At 53.1% G+C, this 18580-nt stretch overlaps 8 protein-coding genes across 8 annotated transcripts; 2 read left to right on the top strand and 6 right to left on the bottom strand.

The window, feature by feature from the left end:
• Positions 1-1206: 1206 nt before the first annotated feature.
• On the bottom strand, positions 1207-3006 carry A1O1_06196 (uncharacterized protein; the record flags this gene model as incomplete). Its single annotated transcript, XM_007727075.1, has 1 exon — positions 1207-3006. The coding sequence occupies one exon, from the start codon at positions 3004-3006 to the stop codon at positions 1207-1209; it is 1800 nt and encodes a 599-aa protein (XP_007725265.1).
• Positions 3007-3460: 454 nt separating this feature from the next.
• Positions 3461-4204, bottom strand: A1O1_06195 (uncharacterized protein; the record flags this gene model as incomplete). The annotated part of the gene is made up of 1 exon (XM_007727074.1): positions 3461-4204. One exon carries the CDS (start codon positions 4202-4204, stop codon positions 3461-3463), a length of 744 nt encoding a protein of 247 aa, XP_007725264.1.
• A 1601-nt stretch (positions 4205-5805) lies between these two features.
• A1O1_06194 (uncharacterized protein) lies at positions 5806-6915 on the top strand (the record flags this gene model as incomplete). Its single annotated transcript, XM_007727073.1, has 2 exons — positions 5806-5868; positions 5938-6915. 2 exons carry the CDS (start codon positions 5806-5808, stop codon positions 6913-6915), a joined length of 1041 nt encoding a protein of 346 aa, XP_007725263.1.
• A 175-nt stretch (positions 6916-7090) lies between these two features.
• Positions 7091-7870, bottom strand: A1O1_06193 (uncharacterized protein; the record flags this gene model as incomplete). Its single annotated transcript, XM_007727072.1, has 1 exon — positions 7091-7870. The coding sequence occupies one exon, from the start codon at positions 7868-7870 to the stop codon at positions 7091-7093; it is 780 nt and encodes a 259-aa protein (XP_007725262.1).
• A 1742-nt stretch (positions 7871-9612) lies between these two features.
• A1O1_06192 (uncharacterized protein) lies at positions 9613-10743 on the bottom strand (the record flags this gene model as incomplete). Its single annotated transcript, XM_007727071.1, has 1 exon — positions 9613-10743. One exon carries the CDS (start codon positions 10741-10743, stop codon positions 9613-9615), a length of 1131 nt encoding a protein of 376 aa, XP_007725261.1.
• Positions 10744-11669: 926 nt separating this feature from the next.
• A1O1_06191 (uncharacterized protein) lies at positions 11670-12434 on the top strand (the record flags this gene model as incomplete). The annotated part of the gene is made up of 1 exon (XM_007727070.1): positions 11670-12434. The coding sequence occupies one exon, from the start codon at positions 11670-11672 to the stop codon at positions 12432-12434; it is 765 nt and encodes a 254-aa protein (XP_007725260.1).
• A 503-nt stretch (positions 12435-12937) lies between these two features.
• A1O1_06190 (uncharacterized protein) lies at positions 12938-14464 on the bottom strand (the record flags this gene model as incomplete). Its single annotated transcript, XM_007727069.1, has 1 exon — positions 12938-14464. The coding sequence occupies one exon, from the start codon at positions 14462-14464 to the stop codon at positions 12938-12940; it is 1527 nt and encodes a 508-aa protein (XP_007725259.1).
• A 1859-nt stretch (positions 14465-16323) lies between these two features.
• Positions 16324-17619, bottom strand: A1O1_06189 (uncharacterized protein; the record flags this gene model as incomplete). The annotated part of the gene is made up of 2 exons (XM_007727068.1): positions 16324-17173; positions 17222-17619. 2 exons carry the CDS (start codon positions 17617-17619, stop codon positions 16324-16326), a joined length of 1248 nt encoding a protein of 415 aa, XP_007725258.1.
• Positions 17620-18580: the final 961 nt, after the last annotated feature.

The following is an 18580-nucleotide window of genomic DNA, read 5'->3' as shown; positions in this document are numbered from 1 at the left end:
CAATCTCGCCATCTGTTTGGGCTCTCGGCATCTCTCATGACATTGCTTTCATGCGTGCACCTTATGCATGCGGGCGGACAGGCGGATAGAAAGCAGACAGGTGTCTAGGTCCACATGCAAGTATCTCTTACCACTCCAGGTAGCTTTTCCTTTGCAGGTTAGGTAGTGGTAGCGACTCAGCAAATTCACTTTTCATGTCATCATGTCATGTCATGTTATGGTTTCGCATTCCGTCCTCTCATCAGTGAGACCGGAAATGCCAATTTTTTCTTTTCTTTTCTTCTTTTCCTTTCTGTTTTTTTCCCAGTGATGATAACAACCCCTTGTCATACGTCGTCAGTCAGCGAGAAGAGGATGAGAGCAACTCAGGTGTTTCTCTGGCTTTTGTCTGCGTTTGTTTCCTTCCTTTTGCTCAACATCGCGCCGTGAGGACCCGTCCTTTCAGCTTTACTTTACGGGACGCAGGCACCTGATCTGAGGTATATACTATACAGAGTCCAGTAGTTGTCGACCATGTCTTTGTCCTTTTTGTGAAATGGCTCCAAAGACTAGGTTATAGACAGCCAGCTGGGTATAGATACATACATACATTTACGTATATACATACCTATATACAGGTAGATCTGGGCAGGTGGACAGGTGTGCAGGTGGGCAGGTGTGCAGATGGGTATCTTAGATTTGCTCTGTGATACACATAGCTCGGAGACCACTCCAGACGCATGGTCTATTTCCAATGCATGATTGACCTTTACGGAAACCAGGAGATTCCTTACCCTGTTTTTCCGTCAGGATACCAGTATGAGATCGGTTACAGTTGGGTGCGGATAGAGAAGAGGAAGCAGGAATGTATTGCTTGGATGGAATATTGTAGGATTTGATCAGATGGTTTATTTATTTATATAGAAAGTGGTACACCCGACCGACTCTTGAGAGAGCCTCTTGTGGAGTTCGCATCATCTGGAAGTTCCATTTAATGATGCGCTGGGTGTCAAATTGACCCTTTTCACCCGGAGGGCCGGCATTCGATGACCAGAGTCTCGGTTTGGCTGGTGTCTTTTCGCCCTTGTGAGTCGAGTATGGACTGGAGTTGTCGATCCAAGCAACCAAAGCAGAGGTGGAAAACAGTCAGACTTTCGTTCGAGTCACAATCATGCTGAGGTGGTTTGTCTCGGCTTGTGAAAGAGTCCACTATTCCAGCCGGGTTCTTCAGGTTTGAGGCTGCCTTTGCTGCAGCTGGAGCTGGTCGATGATCAATTTGGCCACGTTCATTCCAGAAAGTGCACTCGTCTCCATGGTGGAGATGAAGCTCTCCATGCTGGATAGATAGAATAGGTTCTCGCCCTCAGCCTCGGGCTCGGGCCCGTTCATCAGCGACGACATCGTGTGCAGGGTGAAGTTGTCGAATGTCCGTCGAGGGGTCTCGTAGGGATAGCTGTGCCAGTGCTTCTCGTAGAGCCAGGTGATGTCTTCCTTGGGCAGCGTGGATACTGGGTCCTCCTTGGATGTCGGGGCATGTGGGAAGCCGAGAATCCAGGAGACGAATGTTCCGGTCAGAGGGGCCGGCGAGAAGATCTTGTAGAGATACTGCGTCTCGGAATCTGTTTTGGAGTTAGTGTCACTTTCGGTATCGGTCTCGGTTGGTCTTCGTCCGCTGTTGGTGCTGTTGCTGTTGCTGTTGCTTGATATCGGACCGGAGAAGCTCAGCCCGTCTATGTCGGGATGGAGGACGCGTAAGGTGCTGATTGACCAGAAGCCTGGCGGGCCGACGGCATCAACGCCGCGACGGGAACTGAGTTCGTCGTTCAGATATTCGGGCAGAGTGGTGAGGATCGACGAAGGTACGTCGGCTTGGGACTGTAGACCGAAATAGGCCGGCGAGAGTTGATGTGGGGAGGTCAACAGCGTCACGTACAGAGAGACATAGGGGATTTTGGAGGGCGGATCGACGAGCGGCGGTGTGAATGAGATGTTGGCGAACTGGTACGGTGCGGCGAGGATGACGGTGTCGTAGGCGTCCGCGTTGAAGTGTGCATCGAGGTCGGGGTCATTGGTCTGCAGGCGGTACGATTTCTTTCCCGGATCCTGTGTAACGTCGGTGACCGTGGTGTTCAGAAGAACCCTCGAGGCCGATCTTTTCACCATCTCGTCGAAGATCTGCCAGTTGCCTCCATCAACCGCCATGGCGCCTTCGATCGCCATACAGACCAACGTCTCCAGACCGTGGATTCCGCCTAGATTGGAGGCGTAATTGACCCGCGTGCTGGCCTGGATGATCTCTCTGCTGAATAACTCGCTGACATGCGTCTCTTGGAGTACCTCCCTGCCGGATACGCCCGTGTATGCGTCCAGAGCTGTGCGGTCCACAGCCTCCTGCAACGAACGGAACGGGAACAGAGGTTCCTCGTAGACCTGGAGGAATGCGCCCACCGCGGCCTTTGTCGCTCTTTGAGTGCGGATCGGACTCAGCCCGTATTTCCACAATAGCTTCGCTATGTCCCACCACCCGCGCCAGGAACTGCGGGTGTCATCATCATCGTCATCATCGCTGGCAGTTTTGAAGACGAATTGGTTCCCGTCCCATATTCCCAGCTCGTACTGTGACTCCGGTGTGGCCTCGTAGATCTTGCCGGACGGGGCCAGCCCGAAATCCCGCGTGGCATTGTACAGGATATGGTTGACCTTGACGAAAATGCTGGCGCCCAGTTCGGTCGGGTAGCGAGGGTCGTCCAGGGCGTTGACGGTTGTGGTTCGTCCGCCGATGCGCGGGTTGGCGTCGAAGACGGTGATGTCTAGATCAACGTCCAGGTCTAGTGACTGCGAGAACTGGTTGAGGTAGAACGACGCAGATGAGCCGCCAGGGCCGGCGCCTATGATGGCCACGCGGTGTGTCTTTGATTGAGGGACTCGGAGGGGGTCATCGTGCAGAGGACTCTGGGACTGGTCTGCAGCGGCAGAAATGAGATGAAGGAGGATGGTTACAGAGGTGAAGACCACTCTGCTTAACATGTCGATATTGATTGCCTCGAGGGCAACAACACGGTGGATTACATATCTTTGGAGAATTGGCTTTCATGGTGGTTCAACGTCTCGCAATTCGCGATTGAAGCGACGTCTGTTTATGGAATTGTTTGGCGTGTTTGCACAGACTCAGCCTCAGCCTCGTCGGCTTCTACCATTGTAATACGTAGTATCCAATACAGAGGCAGACCGTGCTTTGCAAAATACCTACCTTAGTTACTGGCACTGGCTGTCTGTCAACATGAAGACATGAGCAAGTTCAAGTCCTCTGATTGGGCTGGAACGAAGCGTGTTGGTCATAGTGATCGAAATTGCCAGAATGCTTACAGTATTTGAGACTCAAGCCTTGCGAGAGACCGAATAGCTGATCTTCCCTGCTTTCCCTGTCTCGTTGGGTTGGCTGATGTTGAAGTCGATGCAATGTCTCTTTCCAGGTCAGTCTTCATAGTAACCCTTTGGATTGCTTCTCTTTGCATAACTTTGCAAGTAACTCAACATTATGCTGATCACCACCATCCTTGAAACCAGGCATCAGGGCAAGCCATTGATATACACCCTCCCTGACTTCCTTCGGCAGTCTGGGCGGTTCTTTCAGGACCTTCTCAAAGGCATCAATGACTTTCTGCGCCACATCCTCGATCATCAACTCGCCCCCAGTTGTCTCTTTCCCTTGACTCAGCGCCATTGCCAAACTGGTCTTGTATCCGACCATGGCATCCAAAGCGACAGCGACCGTACGTGGCCAGAATGAGCTCATCAGATTCCAAGAATCACCCACTTTGCCTTGGTCTCCAGCTCCTCGAAAGTCGGTGCGTAGAATGACAGTGGGGATATCTGCCATCTTGGCGACCATATACTCGACCACGGTGCCCGCATCCAGTTCTGCCCCATCATAGGTGAACATGGCCAAGTCGGAAGATAACAATGCACGAAGATCCTCGTCTCGGATCGAGTGTGGACTGAGATCTCGCTGTTCTAGGTCTTGTGGCAGTATGGGAATGAATTTCCCCGACGACTGTTTGTTGATGGCTTGAGATAGGAGAACGTTGGTGTGCAGTTCTGCGATCGTGAACAATGGCCCGGCATGGTAGTAGGTGTATGTTTGGGGCGGATGAGAGATCTCCCGCTGACTGGGATCTAGCGAAGTATGGGTTTCAAGGACCGAGTGACTGGTGAATTCGCTCATTTTGGACAGAACGTGATGGAAAGCAAGCAACGATTGTATCAAAGATGAGTAGGGAGGGAGATAGAACCAAAATCAAAACGCGCCGTGTAGATACCTAGATATCTATAGTTTGTCGATTGAAGTCGTGTAGACTCTCGGTTACAGGATATCAGATAAGCAATCTTGCTGTGGGGATCCATTAGGATTGTTGATGCCTGGTCCTAGGCGGTTCAGCCCTATCGTGAAGCCCGGAGCCCCCCGAAGCGCCTGAGCATCCTTGGCTTTTATAGCCTCCATGGGGCTAGGAGGCCTAGGCCTAGGGTCCTATAGGCGGGTCCCCTGTTCCATATCCTAGGGACTGCAGCCTCATCAGCCCTAGCCCCACAGCCTCCTTAGCCCATGTACCTGATATATAACAAGCATTCTTCCCCTTCTCGATATTCAATCTTGTCATCTGCATCCTTGAGAACCGGGTGCACGTCATTTTCAACCAACGCAAGAATCTGTGGGAAATCAAAGGGTTATAAGGGAAAAGTTCCCAAATTCTCCTGCCCATCGTGGTAGGTTCGATAACCTAGTGGCACGACCACAGCTCTTGGATACGCTCTGCACTAATCAGAGGATTCCGGTTCTTCTGCCTTGAGTGGTTATCTGTTCCTTTAGGGGCCGGTTCCTTCAGTCCTAGCGATTAGGTTCACATACCCATAAATACGAGTTCGGTTTCTTTGTCGATTTGCTTTTTTGGCATTCCCGTGGCTGGCCGTTTTGATACTCCGCGGTAGGTTTGTGTTGAGGAAGAGGGTGCGGACGCCCGGGAAGTTGCGCGGTGCAGTGAGGCACAATGGTCAACTGGAAGTGAAATCCTTGAAGATCCTCTTCGAGCTACAGTGTCATACTCTTGCATACTCTGTACAGAGTATCCTTCACCTTGCCTATCGTTATATCGACTCGCAGGTCCTTTACCTAGCGCAGGGTCTTCTACACGCCCGCCCGCTGGCCGTCCAATCCACCACCCGTTCCACCCTCTACCGCGACACCAAACCCACCCCTCGGCCAGCGCACTACTAGACCTACAGTCCCCCCTTCGTCAACTCTACGCTTGATGCTGAATAGAAGAAGAGTCGGAGTGATTCGAATCAAGAAGCTGATGCTCACAAACTCAAGCTCCGGATTCAAGCCAGACAACGGCTTCTCAAGCTGCCAGCTTGTCCTCAACACGACTCCGGGGCATCGAGCGCCTGTCCTTCGAAGCTCCATCGTGGTAGAAGAGATTGGTCAGCTGCGTGACGTGTAACGGCGTAATATTGCGGACAATTGTTAACGCCGAATTCGACGCCATCACGACAACTTCTAGGGAGGCTCTCGGCGCAGTCCAATCGGAGTGGGTGAGGCTGTCACGACAGAACTAGCCATCCCTTCCCTTCATACTACCTACTAGTACTTAGTAGTGAGTCCCTCCATCCTTATTAGATAATTAGTAACTCAGCCGCGCCTGTCTTCTGTCTTCTCTTCTCTCTTCCCCTTACTAGAACACAGTCTCTTCCTGGGCGCCTCTACTACCACAGAGTGAGTTCTGCAGTGGAAAGCTACCCTCCAATCTCCCATCCCAATCAACCTTCGCCATGGCCCCAAGAACAAAAGAGGAGCTCGACGCTCTTTCGGTGATCGACCCTGAAATCGAAGCCGTAAGCTTCCCCTTCTTCCACCAGTGCAATGCCCTGGTTTGGCTGGACCCACTGACTCCGTCTCGACAGATCGTAAGGTCAAGGCCATTGCCCGCCCCTGAAACTGAGACTGAAACCTCCAGCATCGAGACGCGAGTCGCTCAACTTCGTTCGTTGGAGAGTCAATGGCCCGTGCCCCCTCCAGTCGCCGGAGTCAAAGAATCCAATCCCAAGTTCACCACGCGGGACGGGGTCAACCTCAACCTATTTGTCTATGAACCTGCCTACGCAGACCCGCACTCATCAACGCCCAGACCTTTGGTGATCTTCTTCCACGGCGGTGGCGGCGTGATCGGCTCGGCGAAGTCTGTCGCATCGCTGGCTGGAAGCCTAGTTCTCGCGCATGGCTGCGTGGTCGTGAGTCCGCAGTATCGTCTGGCGCCCGAACACAAGTTCCCCACGGGGGTCAACGATGGATGGGACGCATTTGTCCATGTGACCTCCAAAGCATCCGACTTGGGCGCCGACTGTTCTGCCGGGCTTGTGGTCGGTGGCGTCAGCTTCGGTGCCGTCCTGGCCAGTGTCATCGCGCTGCGGGCCAAAGAAGAGAACCGGACGCCCAGGATCACGGGCTTGTACTTCTCCGCCCCGTCGTTGATCGCGAGCAGCGACACCGTCCCGCCCGAGTACAAGGACCAGTACCGCTCGCGGACCGACGAACGTTGTCTCAGCTCGCCGGTCCTGGACAAGAAGACCAAAGCACTCTTCGATGCTGCCTACGGCGCGGACCCCAAGTCTCCACTGTACCGCGTCTTGAATGTGCAGCCGCTGTCGAAGCACGCGGGGATTGCGCCGAAAGCATACTTCCAGATCTGCGGCATGGACATTCTCCGCGATGACGGGTTCATCTACGAGCAGATTCTGGCTGCATCCGGGGTCGAGACCAAGGTGGACGTGTACCCAGGGGCGCCGCATATCTTTTGGGCCGTCTTCCAGAGCATCAAGCAAGCGACAAAATGGAAGGATGACACGGTGAGAGGTGTAGGCTGGTTACTTGATCGACAATGAGGGTGAGGGTCGGGATAAGAATGGATTAGGGTGTTGGTTGGGTCATGCCGAAGACGCTTCTTCTCTCCTCTCTCGATGTACTAGTATTCTCTCCTCTCTCGATGTACTAGTATTCTGTACGAACAACGAACCAGATTCTCTTTTCCTTTCATACTCGTCTCTACTTGGCTGTCCATCACATCAAAAACACCCCACCATCCGACTTGGCCACCGTGCCCGTAGCATTGCGATCCTTCATCAAGAACAAATAACTCTCCACCACATCCTCGACGGCGCCGACTCTCCCGGTGGCCTGTTTCTTCGCATACTCGGCCATTGCCGCTTCCTTGTTCGGCCCCAACGCATCCCACAACTCCGTCACCACGGCGCCGGGACTGACCAGGTTGACTCTGACGGGCCTCAACTCCAACGCCAACCCGCGAACCATGCCGAACAGGCCGCTCGCGAACGACGAAATCACCGTCCACCCCTCAGCCGGCTTCTCCGCGGCCGCGCCGGTCGTCAAGGTAATCGACGACGCCGGGCCCGGAGTCAGCAGCGGACTCCCGTACTTGGCGACCATCAGGGGCGCGAAGAAGCGGACCATGCCTACCTTTACGGCCGACTGGACCGTCACGTCGCTCAATTGGCTGGGCGCCAATGGGTCGCCGGCGGTGAAGACGATATGGTCCAACTTTTCGATGTGGCTGATTAGATTGCGCACGTTGGCTTCCAGGGTGGCTTCGTCGGAGAGATCGCAGGTCAGACCGGTGATGGTTGTTGTTGTTGTCGCTTCCGGGTATGCGGTCTTCAAGCGCTGCACGGCGGAGTCGACTTTGGCGGCGCGGGACGACGAGATCCATAGCTTCTCCACGCCGTGCTCGACCAGGGCTTCGGCCAGACCGTAGCCGATGCCGGAGGTGCCGCCGACGATGAGGACGGAGGAGCCTTGTAGTTTGGAGGTGTATTTGGCCATGGTGTCCTGTTCTTGTGTTTGTTCTTGTTCTTGTCCTGTTCTTGTTCTTGTTCTTGGTCTCTGTCTTTGTCTTTGTCTCCGCTGGATATGAAAGAAGTGTGTAATTTGTATTCAAGAGTCAAGACTGAAAAAAAAAAGGACAAGCCCTATTGCGAGGTTAACTAAGTATCCGGTCTTTCAGGCAGTATAGACAGAGAGGAGGTATATATACTTTGTCTGTTGTGCATCCAAGGTGAGGGTTTTCCCTTGTTTGTGTCAATATGTCTCCTTGGTCGCGGGGAAACTTCCCTCCGTCGATCACTTCTAGCGGCGGAGCGTTGTCACCAAGTGGGGAAGTTAGCTTGTCCTGACTGGTCTGACCCACTGGCAATGGCAGTCCGGAATATTCGGTAACGATGCGGGAGATTGGGTATCACCGTAGATTGATAGATATCTCAACTATGTATCTTTTGCTTCAATTCACCTTATTCAAACAACTCACCTCTCTCAAGAAGTGCATGTAGAGGGACTGCTAAGTAAGCGATACCCTTGGCCAGTTGTAATCTCGCCGTGTATTCTGTACAGCGGGGCAGAGAAGTCTGGTGCTACTGGTACCTTAGTAGATTAATGCCATCGTCATAGAAAAGTTCTTGTCTTCGGACGGACTTAAGGAGCATGAAGGGCACTGGCAGTTGTGGTAGCGGGTGGGTGATCCTTATCTCCGGGCGTCAAGAGAAAGAGTCCCGGCACGGTCCATTAAGGTCAGTCAAGCTTTGGTTAGCGAAAGAAAAACTTTAGAGTTTACTAGCGGCCGAACACAAATCCACGTCAAGTTTCCACTTCGCTGATAACTTGAACTTTGAACCTTATCAGGTTAGTAGTCACCTACTGGTAATAAGTACTACTAGTATAGAGATGTTACCTAAGGTACGTACCTGACTTAACGACGTCGTCGAATCGGTATACTACCTACGATAAGATGAGGTGGTTACAAAGATTACATCCTCAGCAATAGAACACCAGGGACACGCAGGTAGATCTCCCATGCTCCGCTAAGCTCTACGCGCCCATACTACTAATAATGTACTCTGTACCTCCCTTCCGCACTCACCACTGCGCCTGCACTGCAGTTTATGATGGGCGGATATAAGAACTTAACACCGCTCTGGCCAATACGGCCAGCGAGACGGAATACTCTGGTCGAATTGGAGTTTGAAAGGACTGAGTTGGCTACCTAGGTACCTTATGTGGTGGGTATATTATATTTGGCATCTGCTCCGGTTCTGATCTACATTTGATCACTGCTTTTTTTCTCTTTCTGTTGCGTACGGTTCAAAAAGGGAGGGGGAATGAAGAATTGCCAACTGATTGAATGTCGGTTCGACGCAGATCAAAGAGAGTGCTGGGATTGTCCTGCAAGGTATGTCTTGTACTCTTGGGCAAAGGGTATAGTGTACTTCGCTGTATAGGGTAGGTAGATATCCAATTGAATCGCCACATCTCAACCCATGTCATGGCAGTCGCTGGAAATGAAAGCCAATTCTCTATTGATCTTCTCTGTACGTCAGACCTAGACACTCCTCCATGGAAGATGAGATCCAACCACATGCAACGATACTGTGTCAGTGTGTCTATCTGCCGACTGTATACCGTGGCATTATATATCTGGCGTACCAGAGGCTCGATTTTTCTTATGGTCTTCTCTCCTATTCCCACTTCAACGTCAGCCATCACATCTGAGACTCTCAGTGTCGTTCGGTCGGCTATTGGATTGCATGAATAGCAGCCATGACATCCAATGCAGCCAGTTGACTATGACTGGTAGGCAGGTCCATAGGCCCAGCCCACCAGGGCCCAAATTGGCCTCTGCCATTAGTAGCGCGCTGCTGAAGACTTTGGAACTGCCACTGGACAAACCCGGCCAGCTGGGTCTGCAGGTCCGGATAGACACGGTCTCGGGACAAGATCTTGTACAGTTTCGCCAGACTGCGCAACAGAACTCCTTTGAACCCGACGGCGTCGTCGTTTTCCGACGCCTGCTTCGAGTTTGGACCCGTGCCGGGATACGCGCCACGCTCCGTGAGAGTGCCGTCGGCGTCGACCCAGGTTGAGCGCGTCATGGCAGCTCGGGCCATGTTGCATGCCAGATCCAGGTACGTGCCTGCACCGGGGGAGTTGGCCGGTTGGGTCTGGGTCTGTTTCATGGCGTCGTAGATGGCGACCGCCGCGGCGATGGCCTGGCCGGTGTTGTAGGTGAAAGTCCAGTCGAAGCACTGGCCGGTCTGGAGATCGATGTGGTCCAGCACGACATACTGGGCGGAGAGATATCGACACCGCAGAATCCAGAAGAACCCGAAGATGGCGTCGGTCAACATCTCCCGTCGTCGTGCAGGGTCTTGTTGCACGAGGGCCAGTCTGGCCGAGAGCTCGGTGAACAGGCCCGTGGTGATCGCGTTGACTTGGGTTTCGTTGTTCTTGTTGCTCCACTTGACGCCGCCCTCCATGTCGGTGCCGTTGATCACGTACTGTCCGGGCGGGATGACATAGTCATGCACGTGAGCCCAAATGTTCTGGGCGACTGACAGATGGTTGGTGTCTTGGGTGAGATCGTACATCTCCAACAGGAAGATCCCCCACCAGCTGGAATCGTCGTTGAAGTCGTTGATGCAGTCCGTCTGGTTTGCTTCGACCTCGACGAGGAGATCATGCAGAATCTCCGCGTTGCCTGTTGTCTGCGACCAAGAGTCGTGCAGGGCAATTGCTGTATAGCCGTTGGCGACTTGCCAGTAGCCCAGACCGGAGATCTGCCCGTTGGCTTGTTTGGATGCGAGGAAGACGTCGATGGCGGTTTGGGTCGTGTTGATCAAAGCCTCCGCCCCTAAAGATAGAGACATGTTCATTTTGATTTCTACGGAAGGCACAGCGGGTTCGTGGATTGGGGATAAAAAGGACTAGACTTACTGTTTTCGTCGTCCGAAGACTGGCTTTTTGATCTCCTCGAGGTCATCATGGGTCAAACGCGGCAGGCTGGAGCTGACGCATGCGACCCGGTGTCATGGCAAACAGCCCTTCACTGGCCTCGAGGGCTGGCCGACTGTGTCGTTGGGGCTGTGACGGACGAACAAATCGAAAGATTGAGACATCTGCTCGAAGTCATTGATGGTGACTCGAGGCGCGAAGACAGTAAAAGTCCATCCAGTCACGGCCGCCATTGGGTCACGTTAGAGCGGCGGCAATGTCAGTGACACCGCGTCGTCAAGGGTGCAACATCCGACTGTCAGCCGGCCCCAGTCGGCAGCTCAGTATAAAATGATTCGCAGTGTAAGAAGCAGGTGATAATGAGACATGTAACAATAGAGTGGAAGAAACAGGTGAGAATCTCTGCGCATTGGTATAAAATGTTGAATAGTGATTAATGATTGATATGTCGTTGAACTTGAGTCGTCGGTTCCCATCTCTCCGATTGGTCGAGATGGAAACAACGTAACTCATACCGCATTCGGCAGTGATCGCCACAGACTATCTCCGCGAACCCCCTAAAATCCAGCCAGTCAGCATCCAGTATTCAACGTTAACCCTCATACCTCCGTACCAAGTCCCCATTGCAGCAACTGAACTACATGTCTGTGAGCGTGTCTGCCCCGTTGAGAAAAAGCTATATAAAGCTGCCCATCATGGCATTGACTCTTGTCTTCTCTTCTCTTCATCCTCTTCATCGCACCTCGATCTCGCTTGATCACTACTCAATCGCACTACTAGCACAGCCTCCTACCAGACTGATACCAATACCAATATCAAACCTCATCCCTCAACTGTCAAGATGACTTCCTCCATGTCCAAGATCCTCATCTTCGGAGGCACCAGCGGGATCGGCGAGTCGCTGGCCCGCGCCTTCCACAAGATGGGCAAAAAGGTCATCATCACCGGCCGTCGCGAAGCCCGTCTGACGTCTCTGGCCTCGGAACTCCCAGGCCTCGAGACCTACACCATGGACAACGCCGTGCTGGACGCCCTTCCCAAACATGTGGCCACGCTGACCTCGCGATACCCCGACATCGACACCGTCTGGGTCAACTCGGGGATCCAGTACCAAGGCGACTTCAAGGCTCTGGACAACTTCTCCGACGAGAAGATCATCAACGAGATCAACACGGACCTGACCGCCCCGATCATCCTGGCCCGCCACTTCATCCCGTACTTGCTGTCCCAGAAGCACGAGACGAACTTCATGATCACGTCGTCTGGGATCGCGTTTATTCCCGTCGGCAAGTTCCCCGTGTACACGCCAGCCAAGGCCGGAGTGCACGCCTTTCTCGTGGGACTGAGACAGGCCCTGAGAGACACGAACGTCAATGTGATTGAGATCGTGCCGCCCTATGTGCGCACCGAGCTGGACGCCGCGAATCCGTTGCATAACGTCTACAAGCCGATGGAGTTGGACGACTTCACGGCGGAGACGCTCGAAGTGTTGAAGAAGCCCGCAAAGGAGATCAAGGAGGCTCCTGCCGGGAGCGCGGCCATTTCGGTGGACGCCTGGCGGAAGGCGTTCAATCCTATCTTGGAGGCAAGGCATCTGTTTGGTTGAGAGGGACAACGTTAAATGGCCAAGCGGAGTCACGGAGATGGATACGTGTTCATCCAGTCCGGCGTCCGGCCTGGAGGAACGATTGTACATAGCACCCTTCCGATGCTCCTTGCAAGTTGCCTCATAGGCATGTAGAATGGGCCATATCCACTCGACCGAGCTGCGCTACTGCATATATACATATAGACCATAGGCAATCACTCGTTATGTATATAGCAAGAGAATGAGATCGCTCCTTATGCCAACTCTTCCCTAACTTTCAGAAAACTAGTTGAATTCGGGTGCCAATTGCGCTCCACGTCTCGTCTTGCCTCGTCTCGGTTGGTTTCTACGATAGCCCAATTCGTCTCTATATCTTCTTCTATCCTGTCCTCATCCGTCTGTTGGATATATAGCCGTCTCTGGCGCCTGTATGTATGACTATGTCTCTATATGAAGCCCGCGGTCCTTTGCTTTCACGCCTTCTCCTCGAAGTCTTTGTCTTTATTCGGCAAAGCCGGGGCTCAAGTGGGAGCAGGTGGTAGTTTCTTCCGCGGTACATTTGGATCAGTGGCCGGCGACGCATCGGGGTCGAATTGTGGTTGTGGTTGTGGCTGTTGCGCTGGAGGAGATGGAGGCGGTGGAGAGCTATGAGATCTCGACTCTGGCGTGGTATAACTTCCACTGTCTTTGTCTTTGAGTCCTGAAGGTGGTGACGTAGATGAAGAGCGAGGCGAAGACGGGGACGAAGGCGACGTAGATGAAGATGACTTGCCGTTGCCTCGCTTTGTGGAAGAAGAGCCGTCATCTTCGCTTTCACTTGTGTCCTTTTCCTTCTCTCTTGCTTTGCTCTGGCCGCGACGGTCCGCAGGTGTGGTATCGTCTCGTTGTTCTTTTCCACTAGAGTTCTGCTTGTCAGCTTGGCCATCGTCCTTCTTGTCGTGATGCGATTGCCCCTTTTCCTTGGGTTCAGTGTCATCTCTATCAGCATCGCTCGCTGTGCCTTCGTGTATCTCTTTCCTGGCATGTCCATCTCTATCGTTAACAGAGTCTTTAGCTCCATCTTCATCATCAGTCGGTTCCTCATCTTTATCCTTTCCTTTATCGGCCTCCTTCTTACCCTCCTCCTGTTGAGTCTGTTGCTTCTTAGGCTCCTCCTTAGGCTCCTCCTTCACTGGCATCGGCTTTGCCGCTGTAGCAGGGCTTTCATCCGGATCCGGATCCAAGGTCTGCTGTGGCGGCACGGGCACGGGCACCGCAACACCTCCCGCCGCCGTCCCCGTCCCAGGATCTACCGTCACCACAGGAGCCGCAATCGCAGGCTGGGCACCCGAGCCGACCGGCAGAGAAATAGGCACGGCAGACGAAGCCCCAGGCACCTGGACAACGGCCGGTCTCGGCCTCAAAGCCGTGTTCATAGGATCATAGATGCCCGCGCTGCCAGCCATGTACATGTCCGGATTATTGGCCGTGTTGGTCCTCACCGCGCGATCAAAGAGACGAGTCAGCCTCGCCACCTCGCTGCGGACGGTGACCTGGTGATCGTCCGTGTTGATTTCGTCGTAGCCGTGCACCCGGCGCGTAATGCCCAGCCACATGATCTCGGAGTTTTCGATCTCATCGACAACGCGCTCCAGGTCGTCGCGATACATGCGCGCCCGCATCGGCTGGCCGCGCGACTTCAGGTACGCCACGAGCCCGGCGATGACGGTGTTCAGGGCGCCGAACAACGTGATCAGCACATGCGAGGACTCGGAAGCCCCAAGGGCGGTCAATGCCGCGCCAAGCACCACTTGGGACAGGAGGAGTGTGTTGGACAGTGATGCAGTGAAGTAGTATGTGAAGCGCTGTTTCTGGAGCTGGCGTGTCGCTCGAACGTATAGGGATTTCTTGGAAGGCGAGAAGGAGGAGCCATTCTTGGTGCTGCCGCTGGGATCGGGGACTGATGGTGGCACGCCGACAAGCATGCAGAATTGCCTGTGCGGGTCTGAAAAGAAGTCGTCGCCGCCGTATGAGGAGCGTGAGAGCAGTGGAGTGCGTTCGTTCGACATGGTTGAGGTCTTCATGAAGTTGTTTGGGGGATTGTCCTTCCTTTGCTTGATCACCAAGTTCTAGGTCATCCAGTGTAGCTTCCCAACCATGAACATACGGTCGTCGTCAACCGGCCCTCCTTGTAGCAATATCTGAGATAGCCGGCGTGGGACCAAACTGTAGCCCCTTCCGCCGACCTGGTGTCAGATAATCAGAATCGACAATTTCTAGTCGAGACGTTCGCAACAGCCAGACACACGCTTGCCTCGAATCGCGGAGACGTTGAGTAGTATGGGCAACGTAACGAAGGACACCGAAAATTCAATGTCTACACTCAACGCGGCGCAAAGAAAACACAACCAGCACACTCGTCAGCCCAGAGGAGTCCCCAGCCAACACCTTTCCGCGTAGCACAAATCAAGAGCAGACGGAAGCGAAAAATGTGATTTCACCGTCAGCAACACCACGCTCCAAAAAAAGGATTCGCTGGAGGGCTGTGTTGACGCAAACTTGGAAACAAACAATCCGAAACGCGATAGATAAACAAGGTCGATGCGCACGAACTTAGAACTTGGATCCTCGACGGTAAATCCAATCTCGCTGGCACAAACCCTCCCAGATCAACGCAAACAATACCGTAGCAAGCCAACGAGTGAAATAAATGAAATGGAGGTCGAGCAGAACAAGAAGCAGAAGCAGCAACAACAATGGCGAAGTGCCTACCCAGCAAAGGAAGATGACATGTACGTGAAGGATCGCCTCGCACTGGTCAATGTCAGATACTGTACTGTGCCCCCTTCCCCTTATCTTCAGATTAAAGTACCGAGGTACTTCAGGTCACCAACCAAGTGACGTGAGATTGGCGCCTTCGGACTCAATACCGTATTGATATCAGTGATCCTCAGGTGGTCAGCCAAGCAACTGTACGTGCATAAATAAGATGGGTACCAAATTTAGAAACGCTTTCGGACGACAATTTTGGTGGCTCGAAGGCTGAGAGGGAGAAGAGAGGAGACGAAACGAGGCCGAAAAGGTCACTGTAGGGACTATAATGCCAGGTATATACATGTATGTACCTGAGACCTACACAATGAAAAGAATAATGGCTCAAGGGGACCCTACAAAAGACGCGGAAAGAAAACAAGAGGCAAGGCGTAGTTCGAATCATTCAGTGTTACTCAAGGTATCTCAGATCCCTCCTTCCCAGATCTCCCGTCGACTCATTCATGGCCTTGAAGTACGTAGTTTCGAATCCTCATACATACATACATACATACAGTCGCCGGCGCCGGCGCCGGCGCCTTGATTATCTGAAATCCATCCTGTTCGCCGACCAACCAATCCACGCTCGTTCGTTCGTGATGTAACATTGGACCAGCAATGAAACCAATCCGTAGACAGAAGTAGAGAAGACAATGTAGGCTTGTCATGTGTCGAATCGAATGTGTATGAGGAACGCCCCTTTCTGGTGACAAGAAGAAGAGGTGGCAATGCAGACAACGGCCCTGATGCAGCTAAAGCGAATGAACCCAACCCAGTCGAGCCGATCCCAAGTGCTGATGAGATCCCTCTGTGTCCGAGGTCACAAGGACAGGAGACCACTTCGAATCGAGTTGAGGATGCGTAAAGGTGACACTTGACAGAGAGTGCAAGGCGCAGTCGCAAAGGGGTGTTAGGCAGACGGGCAGCAGCTTTGGTGTTGGACCCTTCATTCCATGGATGCGCAAACCCTTGTGTCGGGGTCCCATTAAACCATATTCCAGTCCCTGCTTCACGCATAAGAGACGACCTCATATTATGCAAGTCATCGAGTCTCGCAAGCCACAACAGAGACGCATTCCCACAACAATCCAGGACCTATTACAGAGCTCCGCTCCACCTACCATCCCACTCCCGGATTGTTCCAGACCCCCATAGTCGACGGCCAGGCGCCATGACTGGTCCTCAAAGGATGCAGACTCCCAGCCAAACCGACTCCCGGGTGATTATGGTTATGTCTCGATGCCGCGCCCACGGCAGCTGCCGACGTCGATGCAGTAGACGACCCAGTCTTGGCCGCCACGGCAGCAGCCCTGGCCGCACAGACCGTGGTGGCATGAACATGATAACAGCATTTGTCCCAGAGGGCGGGATCCTTCCACGGCTCCGCGGTGAACTGCCACACCTTCTTCATGATATAGAAGACCAGATCGGGGATCTTGAACAGCTCCTCCATATCGACGCGGGCAGGCTCGGTACGTTTGAGGTCATGGTACCATTTCGGATGTTTCATCATGTGATGCACCAGATGTTCGACGTAGAACCGTTTGAGAGGCGACTTGTGCGGGCCAGTGAGGTGGGTGAGCGCGAGGGCGGAGAAATTGGGCGTCTTGCAGGACTCGGTTTCGCGTCGTCCGAAACTGGCGCGGATGCTGTCCATGATGCTGTTCTGGAGTTCCTCCATCCCGAACTTGTCGGCCATGCAGTATGCCGCGGACATGTCGGACAGGTCGAATGACGGCTCGGTTCGCAGCGGTAGTTTGGTGCGGTAGATCCAGTCGACGATGATCGAGAACGCTTTCGGGTCGTCTTCGGGGAGGTAGAGCTCGTTCTTGTAGCCTTCGTCGAATCGGTTTTTCTTGAGACACTTGTCCATGAACGGTGATCGTTGGCAGATGAGCTCGCGGTGGAGGAAGAATCGCTTGCGCTTGACGCCGACGTAGACTGTGACGATTTCAGATGTGGAGAAGCTGGAGGATGTTAGCAAGAGTACTGACTTGAGTCCACTGACAACTCACTTATCAACATCATCATCCTCGTCGTAATCTTCGCCTTCTTCGTCGTCGTCTTCTTCCAACTCTTCTCCCTCTTGACCTTCATCGCCCTCTCCCTCAGCATCAGCCTCTCCATCTTTCTCCGGATCTCGATTCAGACCCCCGTCGCCGAACAAAAGCGTGCCATCACGTATTCCTTTGCCCGTGCCAAACAATTTCGACGACTCAGCTGCTGTGCCAAACACTGTCTTCTCCCGCTGTGATGACTGCTGCTGCTGCTGTTGTTCATGTCGTCTTTCTTCGACCGCCATCACATCTGCTCCACCTCCGGCCTCGATGATACTTTCTCGACCGGGAATCGACGTTGTTGAAGTTGCAGCCGATGCTGCTCGAGTCTGAGGCCGAGACTGAGGCGCAGCCATAATCTGACGCTCTTTCTTTTCCTCTCTCTCTTTTGAGAAAGCACACTCCTTGTCCCTCGGAGTTGTTTCTTCAGCGCGAGACGAAAGGAAACCGGCTCGCTCGCTCGAAAGCCGAAAAGGATAGGAAGAGATACGGTTGAGACAGACAAAGGATACGATAGCCTAACATGCAAAGCGATGCGATGCGATGCGATGCAATGCCGTGCGATAAAATGCGATCAAGTTGCCCGACGAGGGATGAAGTTGTAGGGCGACGGCGACGGTAAAGGCGACGGTAAAGGCGACGGTGACGGTGATGATGACTGTAGTAAGACTGCGGATACCGAAGGTCCTACAAAGTAGAGTAGGATGCCCGATGTCAACTGTCGGGCTGGTTGATAGCCGGCGATCAGGAACAAGTGCCGTTCATGTGCGGTGTTCGGCGTTCGAACGGCTCGGAGCCTGGAAATGTCCGGCGCGTCGGTCCGATCTGATCAACTAGTAATTACTAGTAACTTAGTACAGAGGTAGGTAGTACTAGTACCGTATGTAGTAATAGTTACCGAATCAGATATGCTACGGCGGAGTAATGCAGATAGAAACACATATAGAGCAGAATGATCTGAGGCTCCCATCACATCACATCACATCACATCACATCAGGCTACCTTAGGTACCTACAGAGTTACTACGGTATCTAATATCTATTCCTCCGCTGTACATCTATCTATACATACCTACATATACTTACTCGTACCTCCCAATTCGATCTGATCTTCTACACCTTCCAAGCTGGCTTTGAAGTCCAACTACTAGTACGGAGACGACGGCGGGAGCACACAGACAGACTAGCAGAGAGAGGATTGAGTGAATGGGTGTGAGCGCTCGTCAATGTAGAGTGAGCAGCACATCTGATCTAACCGTCCATAATGAGTTGTACTCTCTGTTTTCCACCATGGGCGTCTCTCTCAGCAGACCAGAC

Source organism: Capronia coronata, assembly GCF_000585585.1.
Source record: "Capronia coronata CBS 617.96 chromosome Unknown acBCG-supercont1.5, whole genome shotgun sequence".
Lineage (NCBI taxonomy): Eukaryota > Fungi > Ascomycota > Eurotiomycetes > Chaetothyriales > Herpotrichiellaceae > Capronia > Capronia coronata.
The sequence above is the reverse complement of the archived record's forward strand: the minus strand, read 5'-3'. Positions and strand labels throughout refer to the sequence as shown.